We start from the raw sequence: 25,539 nt of genomic DNA, 5'->3' as shown, positions 1-25,539 counted from the left end.
CCTTGAACATCTAACTCTAGACATATTTATAGTTTGGTAAAGTAGAAGACGAGGTACATTTTCTGTAGATTGTCCTTGTATGATAGAGTAACTTTTTCTTGATTTTGTGTCAAGTAAAGTTTCCCATTTTTGGTGCATCCATAGAGAAATTTATATTCCTTGCAGCTTTCGATAAACCAACTCTACTATTCATACAACCACCTACATTTATACAATTACTACTAGTATACTAAGAGGCGAAAGTCGACAGCACGCGTACATACTATGCGTTTATGCATTGTATATGATTGTGAACATGCAACCTATATGGTTATAAGCCCAGTGGTGCAACAACTTGTGTAGAATTAAGGGCTTCATTCATTCATTTGTCACCGTTAGTTGTTATCTAAAAATTATTTGCGACACTAGCTCAATTCCACATAGTACGTTATGTGTTGTTCTGAATTCATAGCCAGTGGAACTGCGCACTGCTAGTTTTTCCACCCAAAGGAGCAGTTCCATCCGGCTTTATTCCATTGATATTCTTCCGCACATTGACATATTTATTGGGACCGCCCCCTTTTACAGGTGTATTGCCTTTGTGACATTTAAATCATTGGCCAATCAGCGACGATCTCTTTGATGTCGTCAACCAATCAGATGACTCATTACATTCCCCAACATTCAAAATAGGTGCGCAGATCGAGTTGCGCAATAGTTGACCCAGAAAAATGTTGCAAATGGCGGCGTTGTGGCAACTCAGGGAAGACGTCCATCTCCGAGGGAGGACCGCTCCTCTATTTCTGCTAGTTACGGTTCAGAACTGACGCAGAATTCTTCACCATGTACCGCGGTACGCTTGTACCGAAGAAAATGGCACCTATCGGGACTTGACTTGTGAGAGTTTGCCAGAAAGCGAGCCGTCTTTTTTCGAGCGGCTGCGAGGATTCGTTTACGCTGGTGACGAGCTGCCAACACCGCTTCAACCTGACCACAGCTCCACTGTTTACTTTGACGTTTCTGGCAGATAAAGACGACATTTAGGGACGTTCCATCCAGGGTAAACTACAGAACTGGACACTACAGCACCATGTCTTCATACCGTTCAAATTTCAGGGCTGTGGACAGCCAGATAGCCGGGCTGTACGACCTGCAGGAAACGCTGGGCCGGGGCCACTTTGCGGTGGTGAAACTAGCTCGTCACGTCTTCACCGGCGAGAAAGTCGCTGTCAAAGTCATCGACAAGACCAAGATCGACGAGGTTTCCCGGGCCCACTTGTTCCAGGAGGTTCGCTGCATGAAGCTGGTGCAGCACCCGAACGTAGTGCGGCTGTACGAAGTCATCGACACCCAAACCAAACTGTACCTGATCCTGGAGCTGGGTGACGGAGGCGACATGTACGACTACATCATGAAACACGACAACGGACTTGACGAAGAGCAAGCCAAGCTGTACTTCTCTCAGATTCTCAGCGCCATCTCCTACTGCCACCGCCGCCACGTCGTCCACAGGGACCTCAAGCCCGAGAACGTCGTGTTTTTCCAGAAACAGGGCCTGGTGAAGGTGACAGACTTCGGCTTCAGCAACTGTTTCCGTCCGGGGGAGATGTTGGATACTTCTTGCGGGTCCCTGGCTTACTCCGCCCCCGAGATCTTGCTTGGAGACGCCTACGACGCACCCGCTGTTGGTAAGTTGTCATAATAAGGACCCTGGCCATGACATAATTTCGTCGTACGTTTGTCGTACAACACGAAGGGATTCTAGGACTAGTTGTGCGTTTGTCGTAAAAAAAAATCATCAGTTGTCCTGTCACCAAAAAATATCCCCATCCTTTTAATTCTGCCACATCCTGCATCGAACTAAATGTCTTAAAATAAAAATAATACAATGGCCTTCGACGGAGTTAATTTAATAATTGCACATTGTATTATTGTTCTAACAAACTGTCATCAGCCTTTTGGTGATTTTTACTTCCCGTGGGGACATGAATCCCCAGTGAAATCAATGACGCATCATGACAACAGGAAAATTGTAAAAAAATCCTTTTAACTAAAGTTGTAGACTCATTCCAAGGGTTAGGTATAGTAGAGGTACAAGTTTGCCTTTTCAACAGAGCAGACCGCATATGTTTTCACGGACAAACATCATTTATTTGTTGGTTCAAAAATAAAAGCAAAGGCATAATTATTATATAGCCAAAGTGTATCACAAAATCCCTAGATTTTACATTTTACAAATACATTTTTACAAGGCGTATAGTATGACTCTACATTATTCTACATTTGTTAATTCCTAAAAATAGTACAGTACTTAGTATCCTTCTTCTTCTTGAGTACTCTCTAACCACCCCTACTGGGGTATCACTGAGTATCCATACTTACAGAGCATATACTGGAACTGTAAGGAACTTCCAATCCACTGGCTGTATGTGGAAATTTATGCATGCAGAACAAATGTTAATCGATACAACACTACCAGGTACATGGATTTTCTAAAGCACTGCTCAGTCAATTGTACAGACCGCAATATTTTATTGATATAGCCCATCTGGTAAATTCATACATATATATTACACACACATATATACATGCCTGCAAGGTTTAAGTTCAAGGCTGTGACGGTGTTCCTTTCAGTGGCCGGTTTCTTTGCAAATGAAGGTGTAATTTATTACACCTTTTGTGTATTGTGGTTTGCTGAAGTACACCTTGCTGACTATAGTAATTGTCCCCAGCATTGTGTACAATATTTGCACACCTTGCTTTTGTGGCAGCCGAGCTTTAATTGCAGGACCGGTCCTGTCAAGCCTCTCTGTACAATTCAAAAGCATCCACGGTAAGGCACCATATCTCACTAGACTGTGATCGCTAAGTGGCTACATAGCAACCAGAATTGGATTTTTGGCAACCCCTGATTTTACAATTGGAATATAATATAATAAATATGCAAGATGGAAAGCTCTCAGTATCTCTAAAGCACCACCAACTCAGTTGGATGGTTCTCGGAATCGGATTCTTTGGGAAAAAATCTGAAGCAACAGGGCAGACAAAAAACAGGCCTAGGCATCCTACTAAAACTATATATATATATATATATATATATATAGAACATATCCGTTGAGTGGTCTGTCAAATATTTGGTTCCTCGGTTTCTAGTGGATACATGTGTGGGGCATAAAACTAGTGAAAAGCATCTACTTACTAGTTACTTGTTAATGAATCACAACGCGGAATTCCAGAAGTGGCAGCACTCCAAGCCATTCAGTGCAGAGGCACTGTCATACATACATGTGTAATTCATCACTTGTAGCAGTTGGCACACTCTCTCAATACATAAAATCAGCACAAGGCAAAGAACAAATGGCTAGAATATAGATGCCGTTACGATCTCCTTGGGTTTATGGGTGCGAAGTCAACTGGCAACCTGCCCTATTCAAGAAGAGAAGATTCAATATTAAAGTAAAATACAAAATTATGGACCATTACATCAAATTCATGTATCTGAAATGGTAAAAAAAGGAATTTCATAATAATTGTTTTGTCAGGATATACCGGCAGTACTAGTATGCAACACTGTTTCTGAAAACATTAAAATAAAATTCTTAGCAGACTTCAATTTCGTATATCCCGATGTATACTTATACATGTAAGGTTATAATGTATAATAATATACCAACACTTAAGTAACAGCTTGGTCAGGGTTGGACAAGTCCCATTGCCCACTTGCCCAGGGCAAGTAAAAGTACTGTTCGGGAAAGTAAATATCCCCCTGTACTTGCCCGATTGGGCAAGTAATTTTTTTGGATGCAAAGTATAGCCCCTGCAGTATTTCGACCAAGTTTCAAACAATTTTGATAAATCAAGCATCCAACAATATAATTATAAACTCTATTATAATAAAATAATTTCCTTTCTGCTAGTAAAATACATAGAAATGCTTCATATTTTGGGCAAGTGAAAAGTTGGTTCGGGCAAGTGGAAATGACCAGGCACTTGCCCGATACGGCAAGTGGATTTTTGAAAACTTGTCCAACCCTGTTGGTAGAACCACGTTCTACTAGTAGTACTGTGCCCCCCACCCCCAACCCCCACTCCGGAAAACTGTTGGACTGTTCCAAAATCATATCCCACCAGAGAGCACTTTCATATGTCAATTGGATAATAGTTGAAAAACATGACTCTCAAATCTTATCCCATACATATTTCATGAGGTTTTGTGGGACATTGATTGTATTATAGCCAGGAAGCCGAGCCAATCTCTGTCTGACAAAACCACTGACTTTGTTCTTGTCATTTTGAGCCTCTATTCATATTAAATATCATTGGACGTATATGAATCAAATTATTTAGCTGCTGGAGTTCGTGATACACCATTCATGCATTTTCCTTTCATGTCGTAGTAAGTAGTCATGTAACTGTTATAATTGGCAATCTCTTCATGAAGCACCCAAAGCGATTTCAGGGCTGTAAAACTGGATTTTCAAAGTCAATATTCCAGTTATATTTGTGATGAAAGTTGATTTGACACTCCTGTAGCATATTGATATCTATGAGGCAAAAATGTGATGTCACTGATGGCAAATGATTGCTTGCAAATAGGCTGGTGTAATTTAAGGACTCTTCACATAGCTTGTTGTGGGGCTATTTCAAATGCCTCAAGTATGAAATGATGATAAAAATATGGTAAAGAAATGGCTTTAAATTTCGATATCAGACAGATTTCTTCATCCAGGATATTTTTTTTTCTAATTTTGCCTCCCTGAATTTGCATTGGGTACCTTTAAAGGAAGATCCAAAGTGAAATAAAAACAGAAATTGTCAGTAATATTTTAGTCTTTTGATGTGACAGTTCTATGCTTGAATCGGTGGCATTTAAATTTCAACCATTACGTAATACCTGGAACAAATCCAATGTGTTCTGCACAAGTGGATGGAAAAATATGTCAGGTGAACAAGCAATTACAAAATAGAGGCAAAGCAATTGAAATAGACAGTCTGGACGTGCATGATTGATACATGTGTAGATCTAGACATGGCGACTGTCTGGCCCAGGATTGTAGGAGTGTATAACATAATCTTCAAGCAGATTTTTTGATGGCTGCAACATACTTTACAGTATCAAAATTCAAATTGGCAAGACATTATCAAATACATGTAGGACAAGGAAGTATCCATTTGCTAGCAGAGAGTGACATCGGGTCAAAAAAAAGAAAGCAGGAAATGTAAAAAATAAGCCAAAGCCTAAGTCTCTGATTGTAGAGTATGTATAATAGGCCATTATCCCGAGGGATAGGACTGGTGGAGTATTGTTATTATATTCATTCACTGGTAAGAAATACTGTACTGACTGAGAACATGCCCTCAAGATAGGGAAGCTTAGGCTTGTAATTAAATTACATGTAGATCCCAAATCCTTTTTCTTATTCACCATATTCCATCTATGTGTATACTATACATGGATGGCATATGTATCTTAAATTACAACGATGTGAATTATGATCATATTTGGCCATCATAAAATAATGGCAGGTTGGTATTTCTTTCAATCATATGGGAAAATTAATATCCTGAACTGTTCCCAAGAGACTGTCTACTGTTCTAGAATAATCAGTTGGCCTAGGAAAAGAAATGTTGTGTTTCTGGTTACCCACCTGACCCTTGCCAAAAAAAATATTGATAAGGTATCATGAAAATTACCATTCTATAAAATGATGATAGTGCAATGTACATGTGTTATACATGTATGTCCAACCCTACTGAAAAATGCCTACATGTATATAGATCGTAACCTTACATATTGGATGTGCATGTACAGATGTGTACATGGTAACCTGTGTAAGTATTGGCATCAGGTGGAGAGTTGGTTTTAATGGGTTTGATCTTTGCAACTTTGAGAAGTCCGGAAGTTAGGAAGGTCTGAAAACATGTCATGCATGTCACGATTATTCCCCCCAGGCAATTGCCATGCCCTACCCAGAAATATAGATAACGATCTGCAAGCTTTGGTAGCCTAAACTCAAGTTACTAATTTTCCACAAGAGGTACCTACCACCCAAAATTTGTGACCCCAGATCACGAGAGTATCAAGATCCACTGCAGTACCATAACAAGCCGCCAGGGCTGGAAAATCTAATTATTTCCAGAACTCAAGACCTACCTACATGTACCTACCAAATATGAACACAATTCCAAAACAGCAAGTAAGCTTTTTCGAGTTATCATGTTTACAGACATACAAACACACTGACAGACAGATACACACACAAATGCCACTGAAAACATAACCTTTTTGGTGGAGGTAGTGAGGGTTATCTGGTAAAGGTTAGACTTAGAGTACTTATCTAGTAACTAAATAAACAGTGTACATACAACAATGAGCTTTACCTGAAAATGTGTACTCTTACTAGTATTAGGCATAGCCAAGCCATTTTGATTTACCATAATTCATAGGGAAAGGTTTATTCCCTAATTATCACAAGATGGCCTCATTTCGGATAATTTGACTTCCTGAATTTAGTGTAAAAACTGTAATGCATAGCTGGTTATACTGAATTTCGTAAAAAAAGCGTTGTCATGTAGGCGCGCGTAAAATTATTTATTATTATTCTGGTAGCTCTGTGCACTGATTGTCAAATGTCTATCACACGCCTGGAGTTTGTAGCTGTGCTGATTAATTATAGTGTCTATGTTCATTAAACACATCCGTGTCCCCAGGGCAGAATCATCAAGCTTCCGGTATGTTTATAATTATAGCACCTCTGGCAGATAACAGGTAGATGGTATAGGTAGATGGAGCACTTTTACTAGTTTTAGTGCTGGAAATCCCATACCTACCTACCTACCTAGTCCCATGACCGACACTGGTCTTCGGGGGGACAAGGCAGACTTTGCAGCAGGAAATCCCATGGCCACCTGCATATGCAAGTGAAATTGGAGCTGTGCAAATGGTCCATGTATATATACAAATGTAGGTGTATGTGGAGTTTTATTTGCTGCATTGACTGTTACGTAGTATGAAGTGTGAAAGAAATAATGGCAATGGTTTCTGAACAGTTTTTAGTGTGATCCATACTTCCTTGAGAGGTACAGGTAAAATTTGCCTGGTGCCAGTAATTACCTCCATGAAGAATGGAGGTATTGTTTTTGGTCTGACTGTCTGCGTGTCTGTGTTTCAGCGTACTTGGACTTAACATACATAGTAAGGTTGTAATTGTAATTATGCTAATTGCAACCTTTTTTTCCATTATCAATGAGACAAATAAAAACCAACATTTACAAAAGCTGTGAACATTTCTGTCAACACATATTATGATTCAATATAAAAGCTATGTCTCAAACTTCTTGTTTTCAATGTTACCTGCACCAATGTATGTATTATTATGAGTCCTACAGTTATGACTTAGTCCTGTGACATTAATTGAAACATGCATGTTCTATACCCACTTAAGCTAAGGTTGTTAGCATAATCCAGGTGTTTGACTGTGAGAACTGAGGCCAGGGGGCAGAGTAAAAATAGAAACAAGCCGTGTGTCTGTTTACACTTCTGCATTGACGTCAGTAAGCAGAAGGCAAATTCCTCTAACCAGTCTAAGTAGTTACGGGTGTTCCTGTTCTGGAACCTGCCATGTTTTTTTTTGGGGGGGGGGGCACAATGAATTTTCCTGTGTAGATTTAAGTTAAAACTTTTATAAAAGTCCTTCTTGCACCAGTTGGTACATAGGGCATCACTCATTGCCAGTTTGATAGCCCTTTATTTTTTAGCCACATATGTTGTGCCATCACTACAGCAGGGGACTTGTCCACTGGTACTTGTTAGCAGTGTGTGTTTAACTTAATAACTAGCATATTCTTTCCCAAATGGCATTATGCTGAAGGCCAATTAAGCAAGTATCTAGCCTGAGTGTCAACCTTTTTAGCTTTCGTCAGTACCCCACGATCCGCTACTGGCCAGTTACCAAGGCTACCAAGCATTTAGAAAGCAACTACATGTATGTATTATAATACCATTTTTAAAGTATTTGGTATGACTCGGCCTGGGACCTCACAAATTTTTGCAGGTGGGTCTCAGTGGAGTGTGGTTTTTGGTATGCCCTGTATTTACCCTGTATAATATATATTATATCTGGACTGTCACTTACTGTTGACAGTACTGGGTCAGGAAAGGTCCACACCCCACAGAGATCACAGAAAAACAACATTCCATCAAATCTAGCAACACAACACCTTGCTTGCTCCTTACTACGTCAGGCTACCTCTAACTGCTACCCAAGGGAACAAATTTCCATATAGAGTCATAACATGCATCTGCAAGATTACAATGTAATATACCAATCATGACTGTCAGTCACAATTAACGATTCAACCAATGAGAGAACGGCAATTAGCTGTTTGACGAACGAGAGGGTTGCGGCAGTCCGATCATTTTTATGTTTTTCATTTTGCAGTTCTGCATTTCTGTGGTACAAATCTATATGTGGACAGTCACTGCACTAGTTATACTATTACAATTAAATGCAGGTCTCCACAAAAACAATGAAATAAAACTGCAGCAAATGTTTCAACATTTACAGTAACTAAACAGTAAATTAAAGTAAATTAAATTGACTGAGCATGCACGTACTGTAACCCTGGTTTACAGATTGGAAACTTGGAAGTTGGAAGGAATTCGAAATACTAACTAAGTATACATAAATTGTCATAAAACTGACAGCAACATTAATTCATGTCCAGAAAGTGGCTCTTATCCTACATGACTTGCTGGCATCGACACAGGAAAAAAAGCAGTCTTGTCTTATCTGTTGATATCCTGCAGTGTGTCTGGCTACAGTTGGCCCTGGGCCTAGATTCTACCAAGTCTAGATCTGTAATGTTTGTGCCAGTGTTACAAATTTGAACAGTGTTTGCCTACACTTGGCCAAGTATGCATAGATATGTCTGCACAATCTTATATACCAGGGTTAAGTGTATATGTTTGCATGTGTGCAGTTAAGTATATGTATGTCTGCATGCGTATAGTGTGTTTATTCCTGTGTGTATGTCATATGTGTATCTATTGGAGACACATATGACATACACACAGGAATAAACACACTATACGCATGCAGACATACATACACTTAACTGCACACATGACTGTCTGTGTGTATTTGTATTCCTGTGTGTGTGTGTGTATGTGTATTCCTATGTGTTTGTGTATGTGTATTGCTGTGTGTGTGTGTATGTGTGTCATAGTATTTGTATGTGGTTGTGTGTAATGTATGTGTGCCTCTATGTCTATACATATCGTGTGTATTCTGTAAAAAAATTGACATAACCAATTTTTTCAGTTCTTCTGTCCCAATTACATGTACATGTGTGGATCTTTAACAAAAACTAGATTATGAATCATGTATGATGTATGATACATATTTTCATGTTCTCAGACTCATAGAGATAGCCACCGATCGATACTTAACGTAATCCTTGTTAGAGTATCGGGTCCCCAACAAGTAATTGATTTGGGTTATTTTTAGACTTTAGTGTATCGGTCGCTGCAGGAAATTTCTTTGGAAAATATATACTCTAAGTGCGTCGTGACCCAAATGCATAAATGTTTTGAATCGACCCAGAAGAGATGACTCAGGTTTATAGGAAGATGTCCCATGGTTCACACATATGATATTGATAACAAGAAATATGAGATTTCAAACCTCTAGATAGGAGGTATGTAATGCGTAATGTTCATATTATTAACAACTGCTTCAGACAATTTCAGATATCACAAAGACGGGTGATATTCCCAGAGATAATAACAATGGCCCGAAGCCTTGAGTAAAGCTCTCTATTGTATCTCTAGTGCACAGAATGGAGGTTATCTTCTTTATCAGAAATATGCAGTACAAAAATCCAGTCATTAAGCTTGTCAAGATAATCTAGCCATAGTGGGGAGAGCGTTATTGGGCCGTAGAAAATCGTTAAGAGAGGACGGTTGGCTTTGCAGGATTGGAAGTTGATGAAAAGGCAACTGCTTGAAGAGTAATGGAGCAGAGAGGGTGATTTTGCTGGAGCTGCAGTTTCAGGAGTAGAGACTGTAGCACTAATTTATTAGATCAGCCTGAAGTTCAATAACTACATTTTTGTAGCTCAGGCTGAGGGGGAGGGGGTCAGATGTGTGTTTGGAAATTTCAGAATATTCTTCAACACATATTCTCCAATATCCTGTACATTTTTAAGACGAGTTGAGAATAGAATGGAATGACATCTTGGAGGTTGTTTCTGCACTGTTTTAAATACCCAAAGTATGAAATACCAATAATATGAAATTGTGCTAATGTCTGTCAGTATGTGTCAATATTATACAGATTGCCTTATTGCCAGTTGTGCTTTCCTGAAATTGCATTGGATGCCTTTAATACTAGTAAGTTTTCAGAAAATGTACATGTAGTCAGGACCCCAACTTTAACAATGATCGGCCTGTCTTCACGATACAGAGGTTAGAAAAATGTTGTGGCCTATGGCTAGATGTCACTGAGATTATCACTACATCAGAGAATTTCTTCCAACAAACAATCCAAGTCAGAGATTGTGTCATCCTGCTTGTCAATCCCTCCTACACCCACTTGCTGTCAACCTACTCTGTCTGGACAAACAGACGGACAAACAGACACACAAACTCACAGCTCAGCCTGCAAAACAATATCTATGTATGCATAAGAAAGGAAAACAATATTGATATGATATTAGTACTTGGTACTAATGCAAAATCAATATTTAGAGAAAGATTGTGTGCTGGACCAAAGCCAGCCATAACTACACTTGATGGCAGCACATTGTGGAGTAGCTTATATCTGAGATGATCGGATTTAGATGGAAACATGCCCGGCAAAGCTGCCAATAAAGCGAGCCGTAAGTGATTGAAGGGAGAGTGGGATTATGGGAAGGGCGAAGGTTAAGGCCGTCAAGAAAGACCATCCCACAGCAGCTTCTATGTACCAGATTACAAATTTGTAAATGCAGTTTAATTGTTAATGTTAGCACACTGAAGTAGAATTGGCTACCAAATCTTGACTGGTTACAGGGTTAGGCTCAGACAGTACTACATGTAGTACTAATAGTAGGAGAGGGTTAAAGTGAATGAGTCCCAAATGAAATAGTGTTCTTAATTCAGCTGTAATAAAAGTGTTTGATGCTTAAAGCTTAAATCAGTTTCAGGAGCCATTTTAATTAAAGTATTACTAGACATTGTATATTTAAATCCTTTGTTGTCTGATCAACAATGTACATTGTACCTATATAAGTTATACACTTAACCAATCTACAATTGTAATGTAGATAGTGTAGAGTTATTGTGATTCCAAATCAGCCCAGTCTCTGCTGATTTTCCGCTGTCACGTTCACTGCCACATGCATCTTTAAGCCTGATTTTTATGACGGATGGCTGCTGCTATTTTTAGCAGAAAATGCGCGTCTGGCGAATCCTGATACGGGGAGGGTTTAGCACAGGTTCAAAGCTGTCATGCTGTGGACCATAGTGGATTAACATCCTGCTGGATTCTGTGAGGGTCTGCAGGGGGGATCCTTTTAACTGTAACTAAGGCCATGTTCATTTGATTATATGTGACATCTACGCACACATGAATTTTCATCCGATTCCAAAAAAATAAAGTTTTCAACTGCAGTTGCTTCAAGGGATGTAATTTTTACCATGCTGCAAGCATTGAATTACTCATGCTGACGTCGTAACGGTCGTATACCAGCTCAGCCGAAGACAGATTAGACATTTGTCAAGTGTGACATTCGCAGGCACGTGTGGGTACAGTGTTGGGTGCATCGCTGACGCACATTAGGCCATGTCTGACTGTCAGGGTCAGGCGTTAGCACCCAGCTCCCATACTCACCAGTGCTTTAATGTTGCCTCGGCTCGAGTGTTGTTGCGTTTTTGGACTCAATTTGGGGGAAATCGATTAAATGTATGCATATCTCTCCCCGTGAAGGGCGCGTAATGATGATGAAGACTGTATAAAAGCTACCGTAAGTTCACTTAATTTTGAAGGGGTTGCATTTTCGTGGTAAATCCCAAGGGAAAAGGAGGGTTTTGCAGTATTCTAAACTTGTGGTTGAAACATGAGTCTAGTTTATTTTCCTCCAAATTTTCTCCTAAAACGCAAACCATTTCAGTGCTTGATGGACATGTTATCATCATTTATTCGTCAAAGACCCTGCTTACTAAACAGAAAGAAAGTCAAGTGGCGATTGTTGCCTTTGCATCCTGCACTAGCCGACTTTGTCACCGATATCGGCGTTGATTTACGTCCGGAATGTTTGTGTTTTAACCCTTTGTTGACCGAGGACCACATGCGCAGCCGGACAAAATGTAACAAAGCACCTGTTACTTCAGAACTATAAATGGCCGGGGTTCAAAGGCCGCTGGGTCCCAGCTTGCCCTTTGTGGTCATTTACACGGCATGGGCTTACGTTACCCCACGCTTAGAGGGAAAAGAAACAGCGAACAATCATTCCAACACCCGTTTGATAACGCCATACTCTGGCATTGTGGCAGAACATTGTTGGGTGTTTGATAGTTGAGTTCAGTCACGAAGGTGCCTTGGGCGCATGCCTAACAAGTGATCCTTGGATGTGCTTAAAAGCTTAGTGGTCCTTGAAGTTATACATGTATATACACTGGGTTTGGTTGTACAGTAGTTGGACCTAGGAAAAAAATGTTGTGTTTCCTGTTTCCCGACCGACCCTAGAAAACTCTGCTGACTCTAGTCTTAGACTTTTTTTGCGAGTGGAAAGTTTTTTTTGTTGAAAGTTTAGCTAATGAAGAAAGGCAGTAAGGTTTGGAATTAGATTTTGCTGATATGACTATTTTATGTTGTGCATAAATTATAATGACTATTCACCTTCAAATTTATGTGCACCAAAATACATGTACCTATTCCCAATAAGTTGATAACAAATTTCAAGTCCTGTATTAATAACACGGTACAGTTACTACAGTCAATGTTTTCCATAATGATTATCATCAATATGCAAGAAAGTAGGAAGTTGGCTGACTTTTTCACTTGGATGACCCAGTTAGGGTGTTTGGATAGTGTAAGTGACCCCTGGGGGGCCTAAATTGGGAGGGAGTGGCTAGACATTAGACCTAAAGTAGGCCTGCCACTGTCACACAATAACCTAGTAGGGGAGTATCAATATATTTAGGGCTCGAAATTTATTTTTGGAAATAGGTGAAATGGCACACCCAATCATTCTTGATGGAATTGGCCAGTTTGCCCAAACTAATGTATCTACATATTTTCATCATTTTTTCAAGCTGGAATTAGAATTGGACAAAGATGAAATTGTTGCCACTATGGAATATTTGATGTGGGCGAGGCTTTGCCAGCAGTGATTAGATTGATAAGAGCTAGGAGAAGTGCAAAGGTCAAGGATATAAACTCTTATCTCTGAGTCCTTTCAAGGCAAGGTTTTTGAACTGGCTACAATGTACATGTATGTATATAATATATTAGACTAGAGATCTACACCAAGTGATCTGGAAAGTACCAAATGCTTTAGTTGTGCCAAAAGAAGCGAGAAATTGTCAAAGGCCTGTATCAGAAGAGTCAAAGATCTGGACAGGAAGTCACTGTGAGAAAACATGCCTCCTGGGGCAAAACATGACTGACAGGCGTGTGACAGCTCTGAATCAGTCTGATGTATTGGCTGACCCCACCTAAGGTAGCTGCATTCTCCACATTCTCTCCATGCCTAAAGAAGAGACTCTTCTTGTCATGAGTTTGATTCATGTTAAAATTGTACGTAATTCAAGGATACCAGGCCTAGGTTTTTCTTTGGATATAAATGTTTACATAACCCTACTTCAGTAGCTGGCAATCCCCTGGCATATACGTTTTTTTTCCTGACTTGATTATAGTAGCCAAGACAAACACTACAGTGTGACTACACAATAATTTGCGGTTACAAGCAAAAGTTCGTGGTCTGAGAAATTGGACATGTTTGCGGACCTATATGTTTATGGTGGCGGCAGGTGCAGGAAAAAGAAAGTTGAGAAAAAAATTTTGAATCACAGTACTCTTGGTGAGCCACGGATAATAGTTTGAACACGTAGGTAAGAGAATTTCATTTAGGAAAGTAGCAGAACTACTGAAACGTTGGCGGGTGAATAAATGACACACATCTAACTTGCACTTAGTGAGGATGACTCCATGTAACCTGCAGAACTCTGCACGTGAGCCTAATACCCATGAATATTTGTTATACGGAACTTACAGGAGATAACTGGAGAATATTCATGTGCACTGTATAATGTAGTCTAGTTATCTTGGAGGGCCCCTCTTATTATTCAGTTAGCAGCTAATGCATTCGAGAGAAATATGGACTGTCTGGCCAAGTGTAAACTGTAAGATAAAATTGTTAAAGTCCTTCCTGCACTGTGTGGTGCATAGGGGAATCCTCGTAGTTGAATTTGACATCAACGTTGTACCTAATGAAAGTACGCATCATTAGAAATATCAGCCGCCAACTTTGTACCTAATGCTAGTGTGCATTGTCAGAAATACTTCACCCCCCAAAAAATCACAGTAGCTAACATTGTACGGAATGCTAGTGTGCATTGCTAGAAGGCTCCCCCCAAAAAATATCACAGCTACCAAAGCCTGTATGGGATAACAGTTTAATTACTCAATTATCTACACCAAGTTTTGCAGCAGTCAACCTTTCAGAGATAACCCAACGACGGGAAGAGTTATCGGCGGAGTTTTAAGGTTAATGTGAATGTGATGAGTTGCAGGAGGGAGGTATGACGTCAAGCGCCTTAACAGCGCGTCTCTGCATACAGTCTGTCATCTATAACACGGCACTAGCGGGGGTAGAATCTGTAACCAAACGATGAGCTCACTTTTCTCTGGTGGAATATCAATGAGCACTGACACTATACCAGGCTGTTGCTATAAGATATAGGAATTGGAGATGGCAGACTTCACCCCCTTACAATGCAATCTTTTAATTGACAGAGACAAATTTAACAGCATTTAGGATGTACATGTAAAGCAATCCTGTCTTGTCACCTGAATTGTACATTATGTATAAACTGACATACATGTACATGTTTGTAAGGAAATTCACACTGACAGACAGACAGACATTGATGAGTCCACATTATCAGTCTATATGGAGACAGGGCAAATGAGATGGCAGACTTCACCCCCTTACTGAGCAATCCTTTCAGTGTTCAGATGCAGGAAAAAGAAAGTTGGCAAATTATTTGTTCACGGCAACAATAAGTTTGTGGTACAAAAGTGACAGAGAAAACTGTGAATGCAAAAGTACCACAAAAAATCATTTACACTAAATTTTATAGTATTGTAGTCAATAATAAGTCAACATTATTAGGCTATAGATATAAGGAAACAGCAATCTTTCAAGGAGCCGGTCTTGCTCAATAATAAAAATATTTTCCTGTTGCCATCTTCATACAAATGTTACTTTATTGTTAGCCTGCATAGTTGATGACTGAATATAATTGATTTTCAGCTATGAATTATTTAGCCTGTGGTACTGTTCATGTACATATCTATCCATGTGTATTATTGTGTAATGAATGTATGTACATTAAGACAGATATTATCCTATTTTGAAATGACAGTGATCATTACGATCCATCGATGATGATTTCTATAAAATATAACAGCTTGGAATATATTTCTAGCTTAGTACCCCTTTTTATTTATCTATTTTTAAAAACTAAAACACTTCACGTGAGACCTTCGGATGTCATAATGATTTAGCAGCCTTTCATATATTTTGTTTATAGTAATATTTCATCTTAGCTACCCACTGGCAGGTGTTTCTAAAATGAAATAAAAAAAGATAGAAAGAAATGAATAAAATGTATGATAATATAACGCATACAGTCACAGTGTACATGTTGATGTAATTTTGGCTCATTTGCATTTCTCACATGTCAGAGACACATTTTAGAGTGAACAAGGAAAATCGTAGATTTTGTACCTCCGGGTATTGAAATGTGTGTTGCAGAATGTTGGGTGCATGTTGGGACTGTTCTTTAAATTAGTGAATTCGCGCGAATACCATTTTTTCGGAAAGTTTCGAAATGTTTGTAATTGGCTAAATGATCTGTGAAATCACTAATCCCCCTAGCCGACTGGAGCCCAAAAATAGAAAGGACAGGGGGCATCCCGTGGCGAATCTGGCTGCCCGACCCTCAGCGACCAGCGATAATGTAAACAAACACCCGCTCCGGGCGCCAGCCGCCAATCGTCCGGTGCGCGTGTCCCCTTCTAACATGTAAGTAAGGCCATGTTGATTTGATTATATGGATGGCATCCTCTGGGAACCCCAAAACTGATGCGCGCGTGCGAATAGTAAAATCTGAGCTTTTTATTGTATACTTTTATATGTTGTTTGTTATATACATGTAGTTGATGGTGTTGAATTTTATGTGTTAGATTTAGCCTTCCTGGTTGTGTTAACACAGGTCAGTATTTTCATCTGCAGCCTATAACATGTACCCACGAACGGGCCGCCACGAGCTTATGCCACAAGGAACTCGTAATGAAACTCAGAATGACAACCGGAGCCGTTAAATGGAATCAGACGTTAAAAATAAGGGACTGTACGATATTTACCGGGCCGGTAAAAATTTTTTTCCATGGCCCTCCCCCCGGCTCAAAAAAAATTCCATGGCCCTCCCCCGGCTTAAAATTTTTTTCAATGGCCCTCCCCCCACCCCAAAAAATTTTTCGGTGGCCCTCCCCCCCATTTTTCCAGTCCATGTCTCTTTCTCCCTCCGTAAATTCCCGAATGAAGTACGCATCCCGATTAAAGTACGCACCCCCGATTTGGGGCTGGTGGGAGACAAATATTCCCGTCTGAAACGTAAAATGGAAAAACTCGAATAAGTACGCACCCCTTCTACGCACGGCCGGTACCACAGTGAACATGTAGTATGTATGTCTTAAAGACAGTTCGTCGTTCCAAACAAATTTAAAATTGTTAAAAACTAGATTTATTCCGTGTACTTCGTGATTGTATGGTAACGTAGCGGGAAACGTTCCATGTTCGGTCTTGTTTTCACCGCCGGCCGCAGCCGACTTGCAAGACGTCACCACCGCATCGAAAGGTAAGGCAAGTGCGGCGAAACGCACAGATTTGGATCCAGCTTTGGAGTGTTAATGATCAAGCAAGTAATGGTCAATAAAGATTTGTGAAAAAAAGACAATATTTCAATATTGATTTTATCGGTAACGGGGGGGTAAGTTGAATGTTGATGCACAAGTACGTAGTCTTAATTTTTTTTAATACGAAATGCGCCGAACACTTCTTTAATAGCGCCGCCCGATCGACCCATGGAGAGCAACAATCATACAGGCGGAGAACTGGGCGGAGTATTTGGGTGTAGAGGTGCTACCGAATTTAAAATTTGACACCGAAACCAATTAACACAACAACAAAAGGACTACTGGGATCAATGGGACTTGCGATTCCGAACAGGAGAAAGTGACAAGTTTGACTGCGTTTCAAGTAATCTCTCGTTATGTGATAGATGTTTTTGTCACAAAATCTAAGGAATAAACACGTAACAGTTATTAATTTGTACTCCGTAAAACTTATAAGTTCCTTCTCGGGGTCCATGTTCTGGAAAGCTGTCCTCAGCGCTGCGCATGCCACGGCCCTCTCTGTGATCTTCAGCTGTAGGTATACTTTGCCTGTCGGCGCGCCAAACACCCCACCCACCGGCCGGGCGGTAAGATTTCATCAAAGACTACACTTTAAGTTAACTCCGCCCCTATCATTGTAGCTTGCCGAACAGTCGAGTAGGAGTACATCTATATATCTAGCTGGAATTTTCACGTCGTACTGGCTAATGTAGCCCGCTACAAAGTAATTTCCTGTGGCATTCATCAAGATTTAAAATATTTGTGATACGAAGTGAAACATGGTTAACAATTTCTGAACCTTTGAAACGACATAGGCATAATCTTTGTTGAAGATTCCTGAGTTGAACTCAAGCCGGAAGTGTATTGGAAATGATGACCATCAGTCGAGGCACAACTGTTATGTTATCACATGTTACGTTACGACGATCAAGAACGTTCACGGCTTGCGGACCATTTCAAATATTACCACTCATAAACCCTACAATTGTATGTGTACTTACGGGAGATAATATTTTTGCCGGGGTTCCACCGCTAGTGACCAACATTTTCTTACCGTGGGTGACTTGACTTCTTCTTTTACCGCAACTTGGTGTCAATATCGACGATAGTCACAGGAAATATGTTTATTTATTGAAGTTTAACTTTATTTCCACAATATTCTCGTCAATATTCTTATCTAAACATGCTATAGACGATCGATGTTCCATGCTCCCCGTGCCGGTGTTCCGCTATATTCCTGGGTCGTCCACGGATTTGTCGGCGGAAAACTCAAATAAAGTACGCACGGCGACTTTGGCGACGGCCCGCGACACTTCTGGGATTTTGAAAAATGTAAAAAGTGCGTACTATATTCGGGAATTTACGGCGTATTTCTTGTAATTCGGTACTACGTGACGCCATATTTTAAAAAAGTTTTTCGGTGGCCCTCCCCCCCAGGCCGATTTTTTTTTCGATGGCCCTCCCCCCGGCTCAAAATTTTTTTCCATGGCCCTCCCCCCAGGCCAAAAAATTTTTCAATGGCCCTCCCCTCCAGTGCACCAGCCCTCCCCCCCCGGAAAATATCGTACAGTCCCTAACTGCTGAAGTACCTCCCCGCATGTGCAAGTCATCCTTATTGTCACTTCCTCCATTTTCCGCCGATTCTTCGTATAAATTGGGGAAGTAAAGGTCTGAATCCGCGGTATTTGTAAGTTAGAAGTCGTAATATACGCCGAAAACAACCAACACAAAGGTTGCGCAACAGTACGTTGACCCCTGACCCATTGGCTAACCAGGAAGTGCCGATTACGTGTCCTGTGAACGCGTACTAAAGTATCCCCCCAGCGGGTCCCACCAGGCACGATAATGAGACGTTGATTGACGGCACATGTGGTTCACATCTGAACAGTTTCAAAGAAAGAATTTATCGACAATGCTGACACCCCTCTGTGTGAAAGGTCAGATCAGTGGTCGCGACCTCAATCGTCCTTATACATGCAAAGGTCAAAAGCTGAGGCCCACTTTCACACTGAAAGGGGTGTCCATCGGCGGTCTAAACGCATCATTTTGACGCACTAAAACACACATACTAAAAAACCAAAACAACGTGCACCATCTACAGCCCAACAGCAAAACGTATACCAAGTCCCAGACATATCCGTCCACCCAAACGCGAGAAACGGGTGCGAACGCAATTTTCGTCTTCCCTCACAAAACCTCCGCGCTCGGGATATACATCCCTACCCGGAGGTAATAACAGTGTTTCCCAGCCATTCCCATCAAGAAAAAAATCACATTTTTACCATGTTGTTAATGTCCTTCATGTATATAGTTTCAGTGTACATTCATTGAGTGCTTGCTTCACTTTGATGTGTCCAGTAAATGGAAGCCAAGAAAAATGTCCTGAATATCAATGTTGCCTTTGAAGAAGCAGGGCCCTTCAGATGCCTGCCGAATGAGAAATTTCGGATTAAAGACCTAGGAACCTTTCAAAAAAGCTACTGGTATACGATGAGAATTTGAGAGTGTTTGCTGGCAGATGAAAATGATGACCTTGCAATGTGAAGTCTATCTTGTATATCTTACTTATTTCTTTTCCAGACTGTAAGTCATGTATTCATGGTTGTCATTTTCTTTGACAGCTTTAACAGTTGACTTGTCATTCCACAATCTTGAAGTACAGTGAAGTGTTATTTTTTCCAGACAATAAATTATCTATTCATGGGTATTAAAATAATATTTATCTCTCAGCTTTACAGGGATTGTCATTCCAAAATTTCACCATACAGTAGAGGTTTAGAATGGTTTTACTAGAATATTATTTCTTCCAGACAGTATATCAATGTCTATTCATCGGGATGTTTTGAATATGTTTTCTTTTGCAACTTTCATGTTATCTATTATTATTATAGCTAAAAATAATCAATTCATGGTTCGTCTGTGAAGGTTACTAGACATGCAGGTAATGAGATACACAAGGAATTGTTACTCATTTACTCACTGTATTTTTATGTTTGCAGTTTTTGTGGACTTCTGTACTGCGAATTTATCATTACCACAAACAAATAATATAATTAATTGGCCAACTTTCTTTTTGCTGCACCTGCTGCCACCGTGAACATATAGTTCTGTGAACATGTCCCATTTTTCTTAGTTTTCTTAGACTTTTGTTTTGGTACCGCAAACATAAAGTGAATTACAGCAGTGTCTCAGAGAGTTGTCATTCCACAATCTCAGCGTACAATATTATAAGTTAATGTTAATGGTTTGCCCGCCGGTTTGTTCATGATGTATTGGCTGTTCTTCCCTGCAGATGTTTGGAGCCTGGGCGTGATCCTGTACATGCTGGTTTGCGGGGAGGCGCCGTTTAACGAAGCCAACGACAGCGAGACTCTCACCATGATCATGGACTGCAAGTACACTGTGCGCGCTCATGTCTCCGAGGAGTGCAAAAAGTAAGCACTAGTAAGATTTCTACAGTGTGTTTGTTACATCTTTGGTAGTGCCCAAAACTCACCATTGGAGTAGTATCAACACACAACGGGGAAAAGTTTTAAGAAACAAGTCATTTGGATAAACATCAACGTAGATATACTTTCCCCGTTGTTGTACTCAAAGGCATCCAATGCAATGTCAGGACTGCAAAACAAAATATTCTTGATAAGGAAAAGCTGTCTGAACTGTGCTAGAAAATGGCATGCCATATCCTAGCACAGTTTCGTCACCATTTTATATCAGAGTAAAGCGTTTGAAATAGCCTGGACCAAACACGCTACATGAGGTGTCTCTCTATTTTCTGGGTACCACCTGTACACAGCTAAAACCAGTCTATAATACAAAACAAGGAACCGTTTGCTGTCAGGGACATCACATTTTTGCCTCACAGATATCAGTATGCTACATCTTGTACGGAATAGGGTTGATTCAACTAGCTACATTGCATTAGCATTGGCAATGGCAATGGCAATGGTTTCTGAACAGTTTTTAGTATGATCCATTTTTCTTCGGAGTGGTGCAGGTAAAATTTGTCTGGCACAGGTAATTTTCAATATTACCTGCAACAGTGCAGGTATGCAGAAAAAAGGATTTCGAGCTCTGTATATAAATCTTCCACTGGTCTTGTTCAATATATATGGAACGACCTATTATCCCTCTCTTTGAAGTGACATTTCAAGCTTTTACCCCGTAGCAGTTATTCAGAACCTGATTGAGGCTCTTCCGTAGTCTCAAGAATTGATATTAGTGGTCACGTTGTGAAAAACAAGGCAGGAGATTGCCCTGAATAGATACACGGGGAAATCAACTCTGAAATTAGGACACAGCTCTATTCAATAAGCGTCAGGAAATTGCCCTCAATTATTTTCTAGGAATCACGTCTTTGCGTCTAACTCCATGTATAATACTCAGGAGGTGTTAGGGCCTAGAAAAAAAATGTTGTGTTTCTCATTTCCCGACTGATCCTAGGAAAAAACCTCCCGACTGTACTAGTAGCCTTTGTTGTATGTGGGAGTTGACTGCAGGCAAGTCACTAAAATTTTTTATCTGATGCCGTTCCAAACCCTCTAAAATGTCAACAAGCGTTTTTAGAAGCAAAATTTTATTGAGTGAATCGGGTGAAATATTTGTCCATTCCCAACAAGCAAATGGAGGGACGGGTCCTGGAGACAGCCCTGGTCCTGACGCAATTCAGTTGTACATTCAGTTTGCTTTCAAATGTATTTAGTTATATCGTTTTAGCCAAAATCTAGAAAAAAAGAAAATAAGTAAGTAATTTAAAACAGAGAAAGTAGAGCTCTAGAGAATCCCTAGTAGTAGTAGTACCCATCTTTTCAGGACAACACAACATTTTTTCCAAGGCCTCGAGGCCATATACAGAAGAGCATTAGTGGGTGAACTTAAGGGCTCAGTCTTGTTCAAGGGTTGCATGTAGATATGCATGGTGATGTGACTTTGAGTTGGAAGAGTGATGAAAGGACTTCTTCCCTGGGGCACTCCTGGCACTGGAGCGGAATGATTTAGAATAACTTCCACACCAATTGTGCATTGTGTAACTGAAAACGTCAATGACCTCCAACTCTCAGAGAAAGGATATTGACACTGAAGCCAGGCTTTCGCATCAAGCTTAAGGGTATTCACTTTTTTTACGCTCTTGCACTTTCTGAAAGGGTATGACAGTAAGTGATAGCAATGAACGTGGTTTGTGAATTTCAATTCCAGATGTTGGCATAAATCTGAATTTTTGTGATCACTTCTTATCTATAGGAATACCACAAGACAAGGACATTCTATATCAAATTTCATTAATGCTATATTTCACCCGAATTACTGAAGAAAATTTGCTCATAAAAATGTGTGAAGTGACGTCTCAGACTTGAGAGGGTAAATTCAAATTGAAAATTTTTGCATTTTTATATACTATATAGCCTTACCAGGAATTGATTAAAACAAGGCTTGCGTCAGCGGGGTTTTGCTAGGGTCGGTTGGGAAACCAGAATTTCAACAGCCTGGCTAAACCGCGTTCCTGGTGGCCGCTGGTCCCGAAGGTGGGGGTCATTACCCTCAACCCGAGAGAGCTTATGTAACACAGGCTACACCTTAGTGCAGCTAACAAAAAAAGTCTTGTTTGTCCTCAGCCTGAAGTCACCTGCTATATCTTTTTTGTTTCCCTGTCCAGCCTGATCGCCCGGATGCTGATCCGTGACCCTGCGCGGCGCGCCACGCTGGAGCAGATCGAGAACCACCCGTGGCTGCAGAACGGAAACCTGCCCCCCTTCATGGTCCCTCCCATGATCCACCGCAGGGACATCCCCGAGGAGGACAGCAGACAGATCATGCAGAGTATGGCCAGCGGCAAGATCGCGGAACTGGACGCCATTAAAGAGTGAGTCCACACTTTTTGTTTGCCATTTAGACTTGACCATACCAGTGTTTTAGCTAGCCTAGATTTTGTCATTAAGTTCTGGCAAGTGACGGAAAGAGGGACACTGGCTGCTGGCCCATACTGAGTATGGCCAGCGGCAAGATTGCAGAGCTCGACGCCATCAAAGAGTGAGTTCACGCTTTTCTTTTGCCATTAGGCTAGGCCATACCAGTGTTGTAGCCAGCCTAGATTTTGTCAAATGACAGAAAAACCGACACAGGCTAGAATAATGCTGGGTCATACTGAGTATGGCCAGCGGCAAGATCGCAGAACTGGATGCCATCAAAGAGTGAGTCCACACTTTTCTTTCAATGCCATTAGGCCATACAAGACATGTTTTAGCCAGTCTAGATTTTGTCAAATGACAGAAAGACGGACACAGGCTAGAATAATGCTGGGCCATACAACGGCAAGATAGCAGAACTGGACACCATCAAAGAGTGAGTAACTGTTGATACTTTCTTTTGCCATTAGCCTAGGCCATACCAGTGTTTTAGCCAACCTAGATTTTGTCATTAAATTCTGTCAAATGGCAGAAAGATGGATGCTGGCTGGACAAAAACTGATGTGGATCTTATCAAGGGTGTCAAATTTATGCAGTTTTATACTTTTCTATATTTGAAATTTAGAATACAGTTCAGTTTTATTGGAATACTTAGCAGTTTTAGTCATATAACAAGGAAAGTTGTTTAATGGCCCCATAAACATGAAGTTGTTAAGCATACGGTATACACATAAAATTGCTAATTATATGAATGGATAATCTTTATGGTGCTTCAATTTTCAGCTCAAGTTTGAACTGTACTTTATTTAGCGCATGTGCTTTGGGTACTGTATACCACAAGCGGAATCATTCGTCAAACACTTTGTGCATGCATAAGAAATATTATTAGCATTAGAAGTGTCTTGGTAACAAAGTTGATGTCTGATGCATCTTCGTCCACTTAAGTGGAATCAAAATGAGATTAGTATTGGGATCTAGCATCGTACTGTGCTGGTACAAAGTCAGATCCATGCAAAATTGGCTGAAAAACGAATATCAGAAAGCTTACAAATGAGTTACCAAAGAAAATTTCCATGCCACAAGGACACAGTCTGTATTCAGGCCCTATCTTCCCCCACACTGACACACATATCTTACGGGCGATCGAAGCACAGTGCGTGGTATCATTATCGCACATACGGCAGGATAGGAGCAACATTAGACCTCGTCCCTGGTAACTAACTGCCCCCTGCGTCCCACTAATGTTTGACAATGACATCTCCGATACATCAGGGACTGACCTCTGCCGCTATATTTATGTCTGATTGACGGGACTGTCACATGTAGTATGATAGGTTAGGGGAGGGCGGCACGAATCAAAGCCGTCCGTCCGCATTATGGCATGTTCCTCAGATGTAGGTGACTGACTTCCGCACCTTTGAAGCCGACGTACATTTTGTACATTCCTCGAAAGCCACGTCTGTGAATTCTTCTAGAAGATTGTCTGTTCAGAGCTCTATGATGCATTCCATAATGCTAAGTTTCCATTAAGTATATTTTGAAATACATTTTGGAAGAAAAAAGATGTGCTGCAGCATTAAACTGAAAAGCTTGAAGAAATGGTTACTGTAAAATTCCAATGGAAACAGAGATGTAGAGAGGAGCATTCATGTCGATGATCATCAAGCTGCCATTAAATGTCTTTCTGCTTATCAGGTTTACTATCATTTCTGACAATTCAGGGCTCAAAATAATGGGTACATAATATTATACATTTTAGTGCAGGTAAACTTGGAGCTGTGCACCAGGTATTTCTGGTGTTTACCTTAGCGTAGATATACAGAAAAAAAAAGTATTTTGAGCCCTGTTTATGCAGGGTTCCTATGCCAAGCCCCTCCCCTGCCATCAAGCCATCAAAAAGTACCATGTTAGTGGAACTTCTTGGGTACAGGACTATTAGGGGAGCCCTGGTATAAACTTAGATGGATGGGATGGCATCCACCCATCCAGACTGATGTTAGGTAACTAGTTTTGGAGTGAAACTGAAATGACAGTCGTTATAAGACTCTGACAGAGTGAGGGGCCTGGTGTATTGATTGCTCCTGTTGCTGTGTAGATAAGGACCATCAATCATCCCCCGGGCTGTCTTACCCTGCTGTCCTTTTGCTGGGTGCTTTTGTCTTGGGAATAATTCTGCACAATTTAGTCTTGCCATCCACAGTCTTGGGATTGGTGAAGAAATGGAAAAATGTTCTAGCCATGCAGCCTGACCTTTTTTTTCCATCATCTCAGACTAAATGTTTGACGTTATGTCAAATCGTATTGATTGCCACAATCCTTGGGGGTCCAGGGGGAACTACCCACCCTCCGGGAAATTTTGAAATCTTGACCCTACCCTCTGAAATGCTATTTCCTACATTTACTTTAGTTAGTTGAATGCTATCTCTTTCCATATCTTTACACGCCAGTTTTTGCCTGTCAAAGATGATGGATCGAAAATTATTTTACCTATT

The 25,539-nt window shown here is 40.5% G+C and overlaps 1 protein-coding gene across 1 annotated transcript in view; it reads left to right on the top strand.

The window, feature by feature from the left end:
- The first annotated feature begins 680 nt into the window (after positions 1-680).
- The window catches only part of LOC109480532 (SNF-related serine/threonine-protein kinase-like), a 29,494-nt gene continuing 4,635 nt past the window's right edge, over positions 681-25,539 (top strand). The window contains exons 1-3 of the mRNA XM_019782743.1: positions 681-1,667; positions 20,437-20,578; positions 22,798-23,004. Of these exons, the coding sequence (XP_019638302.1) occupies positions 1,070-1,667; positions 20,437-20,578; positions 22,798-23,004 (947 nt within the window). The 5' untranslated portion in view covers positions 681-1,069. The remainder of the gene's footprint in view (positions 1,668-20,436; positions 20,579-22,797; positions 23,005-25,539) is intronic.

The sequence above is a fragment of the Branchiostoma belcheri genome, unplaced genomic scaffold (genome assembly GCF_001625305.1).
Source record: "Branchiostoma belcheri isolate BF01 breed outbred unplaced genomic scaffold, Haploidv18h27 scaffold51, whole genome shotgun sequence".
In the NCBI taxonomy this organism is placed as follows: Eukaryota; Metazoa; Chordata; class Leptocardii; order Amphioxiformes; family Branchiostomatidae; genus Branchiostoma; species Branchiostoma belcheri.
Note: the sequence above shows the minus strand (reverse complement) of the source record. Positions and strands in the feature narration are given on the sequence as shown.